This window comes from Megalobrama amblycephala, linkage group LG5 (assembly GCF_018812025.1).
Source record: "Megalobrama amblycephala isolate DHTTF-2021 linkage group LG5, ASM1881202v1, whole genome shotgun sequence".
Lineage (NCBI taxonomy): Eukaryota > Metazoa > Chordata > Actinopteri > Cypriniformes > Xenocyprididae > Megalobrama > Megalobrama amblycephala.
Window position 1 is genome coordinate 35158350 of NC_063048.1, and position 17532 is coordinate 35175881.

At 35.1% G+C, this 17532-nt stretch overlaps 1 protein-coding gene across 1 annotated transcript in view; it reads right to left on the reverse strand.

Annotated features, from left to right (window-relative positions):
• mdga2a (MAM domain containing glycosylphosphatidylinositol anchor 2a) overlaps positions 1 to 17532 on the reverse strand; it is a 113157-nt gene that overhangs the window by 9968 nt on the left and 85657 nt on the right. The window contains exons 9-12 of the mRNA XM_048190263.1: positions 13846 to 14023; positions 5566 to 5586; positions 3316 to 3471; positions 509 to 673 (exon numbers count right to left, since the gene is read on the reverse strand). Of these exons, the coding sequence (XP_048046220.1) occupies positions 509 to 673; positions 3316 to 3471; positions 5566 to 5586; positions 13846 to 14023 (520 nt within the window). The remainder of the gene's footprint in view (positions 1 to 508; positions 674 to 3315; positions 3472 to 5565; positions 5587 to 13845; positions 14024 to 17532) is intronic.

Sequence of the window (17532 nt, forward strand, 5' to 3'; positions counted from 1 at the left end):
TTTAATATACCTCATAGGATTTGAAAGCTTTTTTTATACCATTCATACATTAAAAAGGTTCATGCATAAAACATTTTAGAACCTGTCCATATTTTGATATTTTATACATGTCTAACTCAAAAGCCGTTAGACATTTCATCTGTTTTTTTTATCTTGAGACACTGAGAGTAAGAACGTTCCAGCCCATATCTGCCTGACACTGTCTGTCTCACTGACTGACCAGGGCTCCATTTCCCAAAAGCATTGTAAGTCTAAGTAGACTGTAGAACCATTGCCACCAAAGGGCTCTACGATCAACTTAGTTCACAATGCTTTTGAGAACCGCAGCCCTGGTCATCAAGCACTCATTTGAACAGTAGATTTGTGATGTCAAACAGACTGTACAGAGTTAGCTGGCTGCTCATCAACACTAATTAGAAGACACAATTAAAATGAGTCATCTGCATACATTCCCTTCAGTTGATCACATCAGGAGTCATTGCAATGTACTGTGCTAACAGTAACCCACCTATATGCTTTCCATACATGTGGTAGTAGAAGCTGAAGCAGTATGTTGGGTTGGCGGCCACATTCCCGTAGGGATTTTTAGGGGCAACATTGAAGGATGGGGTCAACAGTCGTGCCTTGTCTCCCTCCAGACGTGGTCGCGAGGTCTCAATGTACATGTAAAAACCTGCACAAAGTCCACAAGTACATAAAAATGAACTGATAACAGTAGCTGACACACACAAGATTTTTTTGTTTTCTTTGAAAGAAGTCTCTTATGCTCATCAAGGCTACTCAAAAATACAATAAAAACAGGGAAGTTGTGAAATATTATTACAATTTAAAAGAACTGTTTTCTATTTGAATATATTTTACAATGCGATATATTATTCCATTAATCCAGTCTTCATTGTCACACGATCCTTCAGAAATCAGTCTAATATGATGATTTGGTGCACAAGAGACATTTTTCAAGGCTATCAATGTTGATAACTGTTTGTTTCTGGAAACTGTGATAAACTGTGATTCTTTGAAGAATAGAAAGTTCAAAAGAACAGCATAATATATTCATGAAATATTTTGTAACTTTATACGTGTCACTTTTGATCAATTTAATGCATTGTTGCTAAAAAAAAAATTAATTTCTTAAAAAAAAAAAAAAAATTGCATACTGACCCCAAACATTTAAATAGTATGTATACATATGTATTAAATCACAAGAATTAATTGAACAATAATTATAATTGTATAGCTATAAAACCACATTGTATCAAAATCTGATAGCACATGCTAAATTATCAGGCTATATTTTCGAGATGGTCCTCACTGCAGAACATCCAGAGCCAACTCCTCCCACTTTACATTTCCCTTGACCTACCCGTCTCCGCCCCCCGGATCTGGATCTAACTCCTTCCACTTTACATATTCCTTGACCTACCCGTCTCCGCCCCCTGGATCTGGATCTAACTCTTTCCACTTTACATATCCCTTAACCTACCCGTCTCCGTCCCCTGGATCTGGATCTAACTCCTTCCACTTTACATATCCCTTAACCTACCCGTCTCTGCCCCCTGGATCTGGATCTAACTCTTTCCACTTTACTCTTTCCACTTTACATATCCCTTAACCTACCTGTCTCTGCCCCCCTGGATCTGGATCTAACTCTTTCCACTTTACATATCCCTTAACCTACCCGTCTCCGCCCCCTGGATCTGGATCTAACTCTTTCCACTTTACATATCCCTTAACCTACCCGTCTCCGCCCCCTGGATCTGGATCTAACTCTTTCCACTTTACATATCCCTTAACCTACCCGTCTCCGCCCCCTGGATCTGGATCTAACTCCTTCCACTTTACATATCCCTTAACCTACCCGTCTCCGCCCCCTGTATCTGGATCTAACTCCTTCCACTTTACATATCCCTTAACCTACCCGTCTCCGCCCCCTGTATCTGGATCTAACTCCTTCCACTTTAGATATCCCTTAACCTACCCGTCTCCGCCCCCTGGATCTGGATCTAACTCATTCCACTTTACATATCCCTTAACCTACCCGTCTCCGTCCCCTGGATCTGGATCTAACTCATTCCACTTTACATATCCCTTAACCTACCCGTCTCCGCCCCCTGGATCTGGATCTAACTCCTTCCACTTTACATATCCCTTAACCTACCCGTCTCCGCCCCCCTGGATCTGGATCTAACTCCTTCCACTTTATATATCCCTTAACCTACCCGTCTCCGCCCCCCTGGATCTGGTTCTAACTCCTTCCACTTTATATATCCCTTAACCTACCCGTCTCCGCCCCCTGGATCTCGTGTGTTCTGCAGTGAGGGACTACTGATATTTTCTCCAAGCCTCAGTACACCTCCCCTGGCTAAGAATAATCAATAGGACCTCAGTGACTCCATAGAACAGGACAAATTATTTTTCAATTCACATTTCTCATAGCCTTTTAAAAGACATATTTCTTTCCTTTTACACTGAGTCAGAGTGACTTGAAAAGCTATTGACCTGGGTTTTTTTCTACTTGAGTCAAGCCCTTAAACATCCATTAATTTGAAATATTAACAGAGTGCTTCAAGAATGAGTCCTAAAACCCAGAAAAAAACGTAACATTTTAGCACTAGTTCCATCCATTGTTTAACCGATAACAATCGTGTTCCGGGGGATGGTTTTACTTCAACCCATGGACTAAAACAACAACCCGAGTAAAGTACTTGATAACACTGAGGTGATCCTAACTTCTGGGTTGGCCTACAAAAATGACATCATCCCTGAGCACTTAACCCACTATAAAACCCACTTCGATATATAGATTTAATAAGCACCCTACCATTCTTTCTGAAATTATGACTTGCATTCTACAGATTCCTCTACTTTACCAAAGTACTAGACAAGCTGATTGCATTAGTGATGTGTTGACCCATGGAAATTATACAGTTGCACACCGGATCTGTCATGATCCGATGTCAAGTTTAATGACTGACACCATTTCTCTGAAAGTGCAGCTAATGGAACCCACTGAGCATCTTCCTCTAAATGTTGCCCAATCAGAAGACAGCTTGTGCACTCCTTTAGCAACATGAGAAATTGAAAGTGCCTTTGGACGCTAATGCTATTAGCCTCTCTCTAAAAGTCACAAGCTTCACTTTGCTGATGATATAACCTTTTACTCAACATCCACTATACCACTGATGAATGACAATTCATTAACTTATTTGTGAAAATTTGAATCTTGTGATGTTTGAATTTGGTGTAGCTATAAATCTTTATCTATATTTAACTTGCAGATTTGATTTAATACTTAGTGGCACATGTGCAGTATACCTTGTTTAGAGCCAGTGCGGTCGCTGCTGGGTCCAGTGTTGGGTGTATATTTAGTGTCCCTGGTGGCAGCGCTATGTCTTGTCCAATCAAACTCTTCGGTTTTATCTTGGGTGAACATACAGATGGTGTCCTCTTCGAAGCCGCAGTGAAACTTACCTATGGATGTTTCAGCAGAGAAACAGTACAATGAAGAGTGTGCAGAAAGAGCCTCTAAAAAGCTATGTCAGACAATTCATTCATTCTAGAATGATCACATATTTGTACACAAATACATTTTGGGATGATTAGTTAGACACTTGAAATATACAATATCAATCAATGTATAAAGAACATCTAAAACAAGCTTTTATGACCTTTTAGAAACACATTTTTACACATTTTCTTAAGACTGCATTTATCATCATCAGAGTTCAACATTTATGAACTATTACTCAAAAACCGTTGGCTACATTTAAATGTTACACCCATTTTGTGGGTGTGTGTGCTGTGACAATATTTATGAAATTACACAGATGAAATGAATCCTTTAAATGCCAAATTTGATGAAGGCATTAACTGTGTTAAAAATGTGATGGCATTAAACATATTTCATTTTCACATATTACAATAGCAAAAACAAACAAACATGAATTTAATATGCATTACAGGATTTGGAAGCATTTGTATGTATATGCTTTCAAATTTGTACAATTTGCACAAGGCATTCATACATACACTACAGTACTGTTCAATAGTTTGAGGTCAGTAAGATTTTGTTTTGAAAGAAAGTAATAATTTTATTTAGCAAGGATGCATTAAAGGGTTAGTTAACCCAAAAATTCTGTCATTTATTACTCACCCTCATGTCATTCCACACCCGTAAGACCTTTGTTCATCTTCGCAACACAAATTAAGATATGTCTCAGTAAGGCCTGCATCGCCAGCAATAACACTCCCTTTTTCAATGTCCAGAAAACTACTAAAAACATATTTAAAACAGTTCATGTGACTACAGTGGTTCAACTTTAATATTATAAAGTGACGAGAATACTTTTTGTGCACCAAAAATAACAAAATAGCGACTTTATTCAACAATATCTAGTGATAGGCAATTTCAAAACACTGCTTCATGAAGCTTTGAAGCTTACAAATCATTTGTTTCGAATCAGTGGTTCAGAGTGCCAAAATCGCAATTTCAGTAAACGAGGCTTTGTTACGTCAAAAGTGTTTTGAAACTTAGTTCATGTGACTGGCAGTTTGATACATGCTCCAAATCACTAGATATTGTGGAATAAAGTCGCTATTTTGTTATTTTTGGCACACAAAAAGTATTCTTGTCGCTGTATAATATTAAAGTTGAACCACTGTACTCACATGAACTGTTTTAAATATGTTTTTAGTAGTTTTCTGGGCATTGAAAAAGGGAGTATTATTGCTGTCGATGCAGGCCTTACTGAGCCATCTGATTTTATCAAAAATATCTTAGTGTTCCGAAGATGAATGAAGGTCTTTTACGGGAGTGGAACAACTTGACAGTGAGTAATAAATGACAAAATTCACATTTTTGGGTGAACTAACCCTTTAAATTGATCAAAAGTGACAGTAAAGTCATCTACAATGTTGCAAAAGATTTCTATTTCAAATAAATGCTGTTCTTTTGAACTGAACTTTCTATTCATCAAAAAATCCTAAAAAAATGTGTCACAATTTTCACAAAAATATTAAGCTGCTGTTTTTAACATTGATAATAAAATGTTTCAAGCACCAAATCAGCATATTAGAATGATTTCTGAAATAATGGCTGCTGAAAATGACCAGATAAAATATATAAATAAAGCCTAGGTGAGCATAAGTCATTTTTTTTTTCAAAAACATAAAAATTTACCCACCTCAAACTTTTTAACAATAGTGTATATGATAAACAGATGCATGACTAAACAAATATGAAAACGCTGTTAAATTACATTTTAAAATATAATTACAAAAATAGAAAACATTTTAAAGATTTTAATGTATGTTAGTGTACATAAAAAGTTCATCAGAAGCTGTCTAAATACAATAAATCAAAATATCAGATGTTGATACATATCTGTCTATCCAAACATATAAATGTCTATACCTATTAATATTAATGAGATTATGTTGATCATTTACTCATGCTAAACACCAAAAGGCAAAAGCTATATTATATATATATATATATATATATATATATATATATATATCTCTTAAAAAAACAAAACAAAAAAAAAAACAACAAAAAAAACTTACTCCAATGAGGATTCACCGGTGCTGTAAAACAGAAAAAAGAAGAGGTTATACATGTGAAAGCCTAGGTTTTTGTAGATAGTTTATTAATAAACCATTATAAATAACAGCAGGGGACTCAGAGAGGGGAGAATGCAGTTTGCCCTTGGAGAGAAGTGTTTAGAAAGTGCTCTGGGCATCATTACATGTATCACACATTTAGAGAGGGGAAATGAATTAGCGTTTCAGTGCAGGAGGGGGTGTTTGTGTGGGGAGAGGTCGCTATGGGGCTGTGCAATGCTCAGGTGAACCATAAAGACCTGTATCTCTCTTCATTCCATTCACAAGCAGCCTATCTGAGTGCGGCAGAAAGCCGTGTGCTTCCAGGCAGCCTCATTGAGAGTTAAGGTGCATTGTGGAAGAAAGGTTTCAGAGGGCATGTGTGGAAAAGATAGTGAGACTGAAACCGATCCCTATTTCAACCAACTTCGTTCAATGCCTTAACAGAATACAAAAACTCCCCTTGCTCAATCCTGTTTAAGTCAGAAAATGTGTTTGGATCCTCCAGAAGCAGTGATTACACTAAGCTTTGAATTTCTATGTTGGATAGGAAAAAAAAAAAAAAAAAAAAAAAATCTATGGTCATCCTCTCAAAAAATATTTGAAAACATAATATCGTCAAGGGCTCTAACTTTAGCAGAAGAATTTATAAGTGTCTCAAATTGACGTTCCAGCAGTAAAACGAGTACAGTGTGTCAGTCGCCTTCTGGGACGGAAAAGTGGCATCGGTTCTGGCATTTGATCAGGCTCCTATAATGAGAAAGATTAGCACAACAGCGTTCAAACACAGCAGATGTTCACGAGGGGTTGTCAGTGTAAATGTCTGCTTTGCAAACTGCAGGGGGAACAGCTCCACATGTAATTGATGATACAAATGAAAAAGTAAAAAGTTGACAGGAGGGGGAAAGAGGGGGAATCAATTATCAAACGTCTGTTTACATACACAGAATTTACAAATGAATGAATGAGTGAATGATAGGAAGTGTCACGGGATTTGCAGCCTCAAGGGGAAGAGAGGAAATTGTCAAGGAAGACAAAATGATAGTGAGTCATTCCTTAAAACAGATGCCTTTTCTATTTTGGTGGTGATTTTTGAAGTAAATTTATGTTAAGGTTTGAAACATTCTATCAGATATAGAATGTCTACAAGTGTTAACAAACTTCTTTTGGCATCTCAAGCTAAGTTTATAAAAATTCATATATTTGGACATTAAGAGAATGAGGGGGGAAATGGGGTGGAACGTTTCAAACCAAAATGGCTGCTGCTCTCCATGTTATCAAGGTTATTTTTTCGGATCATTAACACTTAAGAGTCAATAATAGAATTATTAGTAAAAATGTGTTAGTATTAGTAAAAATAAATACATTTATTAAAAATAAATAAAAATAAATATGTTTGACGAGTCTTATCAAGCATGAAAAAAAAAAAAAACTGATGTCACTTCCGCTCATGCCATTTAAAACGACTCTATTAATTATATATATAAAGCCGTCAAATTTACAGCAATCAAAATAATGCTGAGGCAAATAATTAGTGTGACAGGACACATTCATGGACACAGATAAATGATCCTGATTTAATTCAAAATTAGAAACGTTGATAATATAAAATTATAAAAAGTAATTAGAAAAGTTATTTATCTAATTTGAATGGGAAAGCCAATAAATGATTTATCATGTAAAAGTATCTACAGTGGCATGAAAAAGTATGTGAACCCCTTGCAGAATCTGTGAAAATGAGAATTATTTTAATAAAATTAGAGGGATAATAAAAAATGCATGTTATTTTTTGTTTAGTACTGTCCTGAGTAAGATATTTTACATAAAAGATGTTTGCATTTAGTTCACAAGACAAAAAATAGCTGAATTTATTAAAAGAACCCCATTCATAAGTATGTGAACCATTGATTCTCAATACTGTGTGTGGTTACCTGATGATCCACGACTGGGATAAACTGAGCTCTGTTCTTCAGAAAAATCCTCCAGCTCCTGCAGATTCATCAGTTTTCAAGCATTTTTGCATATTTGAACCCTTTCCAGCAGTGACTGTAGGATTTTGAGATCTGTGTTTTCATACTGAGGACAACTGAGGGACTCAAAAACAACTATTAAAAAATGTTCAAACATTCACTGATGCTCCAGAAGGAAACACGATGCATTAAGAGTCGGGGTGTGAAAACTTTTGAACAGGATGAAGATGTCACAATTTTTCTTATTTTGTTTTTCATTTAGTACTGCCCTTCAGAACCAACAGAAGATACTTGCATGTTTCCCGGCAGAAAAATTAAGTAAAATTTACCTTGATATTTGAATTCAAAAGTTTTCACCCCTCGGCTCTTAATGCATTGTTTCTCCTTCTGGAGCATCAGTGAATGTTTGAACCTTTTTTAATAGTTCTGTCTGAGTCCCCCATTTGTCCTCAGTGTGAAAAGATGAATCTCAAAATCATACAGCCACTACTGGAAAGGGTTCAAATATGCAAAAATGCTTGAAAACTGATGAATCAGCAGGACCTGGAGGAATTTTCTGAAGAACAGAGCTCAGTTTAACTGCTCAGGACAAACAAGAGACTCATGAACAACCATCACAAAACATAAAAACAGTCGTAGATCATCAGGTAACCACACACAGTATTGAGAATCAGTGGTTCACATACTTATGAATGGGGTTATTTTAATAAATTCAGTTATTGTTTTGTCTTGTGAACTAAATGCAAACATCTTTTATGTAAAATATCTTACTCAGGACAGTACTAAACAAAAAATAACATGCATTTTTTATTATCCCTCTTATTTTATTAAAATAATTCTAATTTTCACAGATTCTGCAAGGGATTCACATACTTTTTCATGCCACTGTACACTGTAAAAAAAGAATTGTTGGTTTAACTTAAAAAAGTAAGTTACCTGGTTGCCTTAAAATATTAAGTTAATTGAAATTAAAAATTTGAGTTAATACAATGAAGGTGATTGGTTTAATCAACAGAAACTCAAAATATTATGTTATCTGAACCACAATAATTATCTAAGTTGATTTAACAAAAGAAAATATGTTTTACACAGTGTAGTTATATACATTTAAAAAAAAAATATATATATTAAAATGACTGTACAGCAATGAAAATACTCTTTTAAAATACTTATAGAAAATACACCATAATCACATGAAAAAACATTTTAAAATAATAAAAGAATTAATACAATTACAGATAATACAATAATTAACAATTCATTATTTTTATTCTTTTATTAAAGAACAAAAAATACATTTATTTTGAATTATTAATATATTTAAACTTGTGAAACACTTAAGTTTAGTGAAGCGCACATATCTTTGTTATCGCTAAACAACTACATCACATAGTGCAATCATTATATCTGTCACATGTGAACTGATCACATTCCATGTTAACTATTCAAGACTAGCTGTTTTTTTCTATTCCGAAATTTCAATTTAGAAACTAATTATTCCATGAAGGTTACAGTTCCATTCCTATAAAACCACCCAGCTGTTTCTAAATGGGGTAAGGAGGAGAGGGGCCTGCTGTAGTTAAACCAAACAGATGTTGCATATTTGGAAACACGTGCAGCATTAACACACTCTCTAAATTGATGGGCTCCATGTTCTTTCCCTTTTCTTCCATCCCTGTAAAAGTACAATTAGAGCTACTGGAGCAGGAGGCAAAAGCAAAACGTCAACATCATTAAATACACAAGCAATTAGACCCAGTATATCTCCCACTCAGAGAGGATTCACAGCCGCCCTACTCAGAGGCAAGCTTTAAGGTGAAATCCTACCATATCCAGGCCTTTTATTTGAACAAAGCCAGATAACAGCATAAATGTACAGAGCTGAGCAATAAATTGCAGTAATGCAATTCTGGCTAGATACACGCCATGTTGTCTTATCATAGAAACTGGGTTTTATGATACCCGTACAAAACCCGAAGGCATTTCAGAAACAATATGTTATCACCGAGTCCAAGTAATGCATCGCACACATAATCAAAGGCCTATGAAAATTAATGAGTAGAATCATACATGCATCCTCATCAGCATATTTCATATTCATCCATTTTGCTACGAAGCTTGCATTGACTTACATTAGCATTTAAATGACCTGTAGTCAATCATTATTATTATTAATATTATCAGCAGTAAACAACTAAACAAAGAAATAATGCCATTTATGACAAGCTAATAACATAGTAAAGTCATGGTGAGGTGTACTAACTGTTTGACAATACAATTATAATAGCTTGTTAGCACTGTCCTCTCAGCCTGTTTGTGTTCTCTGAAAGGCTCATAAATAGCTGCCAATTGGTGGCTTTCCAAAGCAATCTACAGGCAAGCAGCAAGTTTATGTGTTGAATAAATGCTTTATAGAATGACACCAAATGACACAGTCCATCAATTCTTCTTGGTAGCTTGTTAATTTGTCTGGCACTGTCCATGCACGAATTTGAACAGCAGCCATTCAAAGTCTTAACAAACACCGCAACCTTTGCCACAAGTTGTGATGGCTTGCATTTCCAATAAGAGTCACCAAATATGGGGGGGGGGATCACTGAAATGGCATGGAAATGGCTGATTCTGCCTCATTCTTATAAAATCTCAACATTCAATGAAAAAAGTAAAATAACATATGATACAAAAATAAAAATGCTGTTATTATTTACTCACCCTCATGTCATTCCAAACCTGTATGACTATAAGATATTTTGGACTTTTTCAACTGTTTTTGTCTATACAATGAAAGTCAACAACAATGGATTCATTTCTTGTGCGTGTGCACTACCCCTTTAACATTAAATATTCACTGGTGTTCCACATGAACTGAAATAATGTACACCTTGAATGCAATGTAAATCACTGTGGATTAAAACATCTTCCATGTAAACATAAAAGACCTTTGTGCTTCTGGAATTGTGAAAAACAAACAAAAAAAAATGTTCTGAACTTGGGTTAATCAAACCAAAATTGCATGAGAAACTTCGTCTTTCTCTCTATTCAAAAAAATCTCAGATCAAAATAATGTTCACACTATCATTTTATGTAAACAAGTAGTGTGACATTCACCTTCACAAATGCAGATAAAATATCCTGCTTTATATAAAATGAATGTGTTGAAGTAGTGTGAATGGGAAAGCCAATACTCTATCATGGAAAAGTATTTGGCGTTAATATATGTTTTAAAAATGGTCAGGAAAGACATGAGGGTGATTAAATGATGAAAGAATTTCATTTTTTGGGTCAACTATCCCCTTTAACATTAACAATCAATTGGCCATGAACTGAAATAAAAATGTATACCTTAAATGCAATGTCAGTTTCAATTTATGTAAACGTAAATGTGCAGTTTTAGCAAACCAATAGAAGGTATCCTCACAGAGAGCTTCTTCAACCATTTACACAGCTTCAATTCCAGTGTATTGTGAAAGCTGGGATATGGATTGTGACTGGTGTGATTATGCTATCACCTTCTCCAGGCTATTTGAGCCAATTAAAATGCATAATGTCACAGTTGCAAAAGCTGGACTCTTTGATGGAAGTGCTCCTGGTGTGAAAGTCATCCCATCAATACAGATGGTCTTTTCCTATGAGCCCTGTGGCAAAATGACTTCTGGGGGAATGGAATAGCAGTGAGGGAGATGTTATGGAATGAGACATTTTCAATTTTTTAGCACTGGTATTTCCATTACCTGACACAAAGACTGTGTAGAGCCATAGGGCTTCATATCACATGGATAAGCTGCTGAATAAACTATGAGCAGAATAAATGAAATAATGACCGAATGGAAGATTAAATGATTTTTTGGGGATATTTTTTCTCTGCTTCTGTAATTGCACCTGGTCTGTACAAGTCTATGGTGGTCTTTTCTTGCAAATTCCTATTTTTAGAAGACATACAGTACGGAGAATGAGGGGGAATTAAGTGCTGTTTGGAATGGAGTCTAGCATGTCACACCCCGGGACACATCGACTTTTCACAGTTTCATGTCCACTACCCATAAGCAAAGGCTTAAAATTATGACAATTAATTTTTTAAAGTCTCTAATATCACACAACCTCGATAACAGAACACTGTGCACAGTTAATGAATGTGCCCGTGTGCATCCAGCCATTGGTGAGGTCATAAAGCTGCAACGTAATGATTGGTTTTCCAGTAAAGAAGGGAAGGGGTTCAGGCACCACAGACGTAGGGTTTAGGTGACTTAACATACGTTACCTGTGTCTCGACTGGCCTCTTTAAGAAGCACAAAGCAAAACCATAAGATCAATCTATGGCTCTGGTTAATTTTGGAAACAGTTGCAATACATGCATGTCAACAGATGAGTAATATGTGCATTTTTTAATGTAGACAGCCAGCAGAGGTCTCTATTACATAAAAAAATAAAATAATTAAAATGTCCTTTGCTGTTTATTAGTTGGATTAGCAGACTTTTTAACCAAATATTAAAAACAAAAATGGCATTTCTAAAGTAAAGTCAAATGTTTTTATTAAGTGACCTTGATTTTAAGACAGGCAGTACACAGACAGTATCTGCTCATTAGTACACTGACATGATTTGTGGTTTATTATCTATGTTCTCCAAGAGCAGTTATATATTGGCAAAAGTCTGAGATCACTGAATAAAATGAAGTATTTTTCTATCTGAATAATAATAATTATGCATAATAAAACTAAACTAAATGCATAATACAGTGGCATGAAAAAGTATGTGAACCCCTTGCAGAATCTGTGAAAATGAGAATTATTTTAATAAAATTAGAGGGATAATAAAAAATGCATGTTATTTTTTGTTTAGTACTGTCATGAGTAAGATATTTTAAATAAAAGATGTTTGCATTTAGTTCACAAGACAAAACAATAGCTGAATTTATTAAAATAACCCCATTCATAAGTATGTGAACCATTGATTCTCAATACTGTGTGTGGTTACCTGATGATCCACGACTGTTTTTTTGTTTTGTGATGGTTATTCATGAGTCTCTTGTTTGTCCTGAGCAGTTAAACTGAGCTCTGTTCTTCAGAAAAATCCTCCAGGTCCTGCAGATTCATCAGTTTTCAAGCATTTTTGCATATTTGAACCCTTTCCAGCAGTGGCTGAATGATTTTGAGATCTGTGTATTATACTGAGGACAACTGAGGGACTCAAACACAACTATTAAAAAAGGTTCAAACATTCACTGATGCTCCAGAAGGAAACACGATGCATTAAGAGTCGGGGTGTGAAAACTTTTGAACAGGATGAAGATGTCACAATTTTTCTTATTTTGTTTAAATATCATTGTTTTTCATTTAGTACTGCCCTTCAGAACCAACAGAAGATACTTGCATGTTTCCCGGCAGAAAAATTAAGTACAATTTACCTTGATAAGTTTTCACTCCTTGGCTCTTAATGCATTGTGTTTCCTTCTGGAGCATCAGTGAATGTTTGAACCTTTTTTAGTAGTTGAGTTTGAGTCCCTCAATTGTCCTCAGTGTGAAAAGATGAATCTCAAAATCATACAGCCACTGCTGGAAAGGGTTCAAATATGCAAAAATGCTTGAAAACTGAAGAATCTGCAGGACCTGGGGGAATTTTCTGAAGAACAGAGCTCAGTTTAACTGCTCAAGACAAACAAGAGACTCATGAACAACCATCACAAAACAAAAAAACAGTCGTAGATCATCAGGTAACCACACACAGTATTGAGAATCAGTGGTTCACATACTTATGAATGGGGTTCTTTTAATAAATTCAGTTATTGTTTTGTCTTGTGAACTAAATGCAAACATCTTTTATGTAAAATATCTTACTCGGGACAGTACTAAACAAAAAATAACATGCATTTTTTATTATCCCTCTTATTTTATTAAAATAATTCTCATTTTCAGAGATTCTGCAAGGGGTTCACATACTTTTTCATGCCACTGTAATTTGAGAGAAAAGTGTAATTAATCTATATAAATATTTCAATGTGGTCTCTGTGGACTTTAACAGTGTTATTAAACTATTAGTGTTTTTTAAATAAATCTTAACTTTAAGTGAGGGTTAGATGATGGTAAAGAAAATCTCTAATATTGAATCTTAACCAATATGGTACAAATATACTTTCTGACCCGACTGTATTTGGAGACTCTGTACTAGACTTTCTCTGAACATATAGTATTATAGAGAGCTAAGTTCTCCATCATACTATGGTGCTATGGTACAGTAAAAACGAACATGGCCATAATAAAACAAGTTTTTTCCTTACCACTGTAGTGAATGATCCTTTCTGTTGAATCTCCTTCTCCAAACCGTGTTATTGGTGTGAGGCGGACCTGATAGGCCTCAGGTTTAATGAGTTCAGTTAGGTTGTAGGTGAGTAGTTCTCCTTTCTGGATATTGTCTTCTATTGGGATTTCCTGCTCCCACCATCTCTGATGCCCTGTCTGAGGTAAAGAGCATAATTACAGGTTCTTTATTCCAACACCTTATGATTAAGCATCAAGCCAGCACACACAGTAAGTAATGATCCTCCAAAAGGTCTTTTTAATAACACAGAGTCTCTAGGGAACAAAAACCATACATCTTGATTTGATGTTTCTGTACTGTATTAATTAAAAACATAATTTCAACGCACTAATATTATAATATAACACATACTGTGCATAATATTGAAAAGGTCTGACCACCTCTCTTTCTGTGGCCATTTTAATGACTCACAGAGCTATTATGATATAAAGTCTGTTTCTCTCTCTCTTTTTTTTTAGTTAAAAACAAATTCTCTAAACAAACACCTACACATAGCAGACATGGCATTTTTCAAAACAATGATGCTTTTCACTGAGGAATGAAAGTGCATAAGGTGACAATCACAAAAAGTTCCTGAATGGGCAAAAAATAAACACTATTGAATTTTTAGTGAGATATGTGAGCCAGCTAATTGATTTTGACAAGGCATTTTAGCTCCCTGACCCTCTCAATTAACTTTTTACAACAAGCTGAATTATTGCAATATTATAAAAAGTCAATTCATTCCTTCAGCTCGAGCTTGAAGGAAAGCATAAATGGATTTCAGCCGATGCCTCTTATCATTATTGTGGTGGTAGATGAGAGGACATATCTAATTAAAATCCAGAACCTATGAAACCTTGGATCTCCTGAAGTGAACTGCCGGGCAGTAAACAAGCCAACGTGAATGTTCTAATCACAAACAGAAAATCTGAAAGTTGTGAAAGTGTTTGAGATACTCTGGGCTTTCATTTGCCTAGTCTCATGTCAACTCAGCAACTCAAAGACCTCATACATCTTTCATTACAAATATGGATTAAATAAGGATTAAAAGTTTCCATTTCCAGTGAGGGTAAACACAAATGTACACAAACTGTGATTGTCAACTCAACATAAAATGATGATTAAACCCAATTTGCTTCCATAATCTAGCATAAATGAACCATTCAAAACTTTTGTTTTAAATTAAAAAAAAAAATAAATAAATACATACTTTTGTTCAGCAAGGATGCATTAAATTGACTGAAAGTGACAGTACAGACATTTACATAGTTAAAAAAAAACAAAAAACTATTTCAAACAAATGCTGTTTTTTTTTAACTTCATTATCACAACTTTTTTTTTTTTTTTTACTTTGATAAGAAAAAATGCTTCTTCAGCAGCAAATCAGCAGCAAATCATATTAGAATGATTTCTGAAGGATCATGTGACCCTGAAGAGTGGAGTAATGGCTGCTGAACATTCAGCTTTGCCATCACAGGAATAAATTACATTTTAAAATCTAGGCTAGTAAAATAGAAAACCGTTTTTTTTATTATTATTATTGTAATATTATTCCACAATATTACTGCACTGTCTTTTCAATCAAATGCAGTCTTGGTGAACATAAGAGACTTCTTTCAAAAACAAAAATCTTAGCAAGCCCAAACTTTTGCACAATATGTGTTGAGTGAAAAAAGCAGAGGTCTCTATTACATATAAAAAAAAAAATAATAATAATTAAAATGTTGCTGTTTATTAGTTGGATTAGCAGACTTTTTACACAAAAACAAAAATGGCATTTCTTAGTGTAAAGACAAAGCATTTGCACAATGTTTGGAGCTGTCAAATGTTTTTATTAAGTGACCTTGATTTTGAGACAGGCAGTACACAGACAGTATCTGCTCATTAGTACACTGACATGATTTGTGGTTTATTATCTATGTTCTCCAAGAGCAGTTATATATTGGCAAAAGTCTGAGATCACTGAATAAAATGAAGTATTTTTCTCTCTGAATAATAATAATTATGCATAATAAAACTAAACTAAATGCATAATAATTTGAGAGAAAAGTGTAATTAATCTATATAAATATTTCAATGTGGTCTCTGTGGACTTTTTTTTTTTTTTTACTAGGGATGAACTAATATTAAACATTTAATTTTATGGCTGATAATGAAACCAATAAATGGTTTATATTAAAATTCCATATCATTCTATAAAGATAATATCTGAAAAAGCATAATAGGGGCACTTTAAACGCTAAAAATGAATGATGGCATCACAACATCGTACTGCTCAGTATAAAAATGGATATCAATTTTGAGATTTGCTAAAGACTACATTTAACAGTGTTATTAAACTATTAGTGTTTTTTAAATAAATCTTAACTTTAAGTGAGGGTTAGATGATGGTAAAGAAAATCTCTAATACTGAATCTTAACCAATATGGTTAATATGCTTTTGCACAATATGTGTTGAGTGAAAAAAGACAAACAAAAATTAAAAAACTGTTGCCTTATCCTTCAATAATTTTTTTGATTCTGAAAAGTGGACATTACATACAAGAATGGAGCTATTTTGTTGGAGTAAATAGGGTCCATTTTTTACATGATATTGACTTAAAGGGTTAGTTCACCCAAAAATTATGTCATTTATTACTCACCCTCATGTCGTTCTACACCCGTAAGACCTTCGTTCATTTTCGGTACACAAATTAAGATATTTTGATTAAATTCGATGGCTCAGTGAGGCCTCCATAGAGTGTTTTGAAATCGGCCATCATGAGATTTTGTTGAAAAGTCGTTATTTTGTTTTTCTGGGGCACAAAAAGCATTCTCGTCGCTTTATAATATTAAGGTAGAACCACTGAACTCACATGAACTGTTTTAAATATGTTTTAGTACCTTTATGGATCTTGAGATTTTCAGTGGCATTGCTGTGTATGGAGGCCTCACTGAGCCATCGGATTTGATCAAAAATATCTTAATTTGTGTTCCGAAGATGAACGTCTTACGGGTGTAGAACGACATGAGGGTCAGTAATAAATGGTATTATTTTCATTTTTGGGTGAACTAACCCTTTAAATCCAGCACCACATGGAACTGCAATGTGTTTCAAACTGGCTGTCTGTCCAAGCAATGACAGAAGGGTCATTATTAGGATTATCATTACTACGGGTCACTAATTATTTTCTGTTTGCATGGATTGTGGTGATCTTTTGGCCATGGTGTGCACAGTTGGTCAGATTAATTTGTGAACATTTGCAAACTTGAACTTTTTCCATGTGAGAAGCTGTAGATGCACAACGATGGGAGAACATTGTGCGGTGGCCGTTAATCTTGGCTGCAAGAATACGGTCTCAGAGCTTTGCTGACTGACAGCCGTACACAGACTCCCTCGGCAGTCAGCCTCGTCACCGTGGGTCTCGCTGGATTCAAATACAAGATGATTGGTTAAATCAGTGGGGCGAGAGAGAGGAGGGGAGGGTGGCAGCAATAGCCCTGAGAAGTTGCCAGTGTTCCCATCAGGGTCTCTCTCTCCTGGTAACGAGATTTCCATCGCCAAATCCAATTACTGTTTATTGCCTCTGTGAGATTTCTAATTCCATGCCTGCAGATCTTGTAGAGGGGAAAAGCATCGGTGAAGGCATATATAAGGAAAGATAGACCGTTCTTCCCCCGAAGC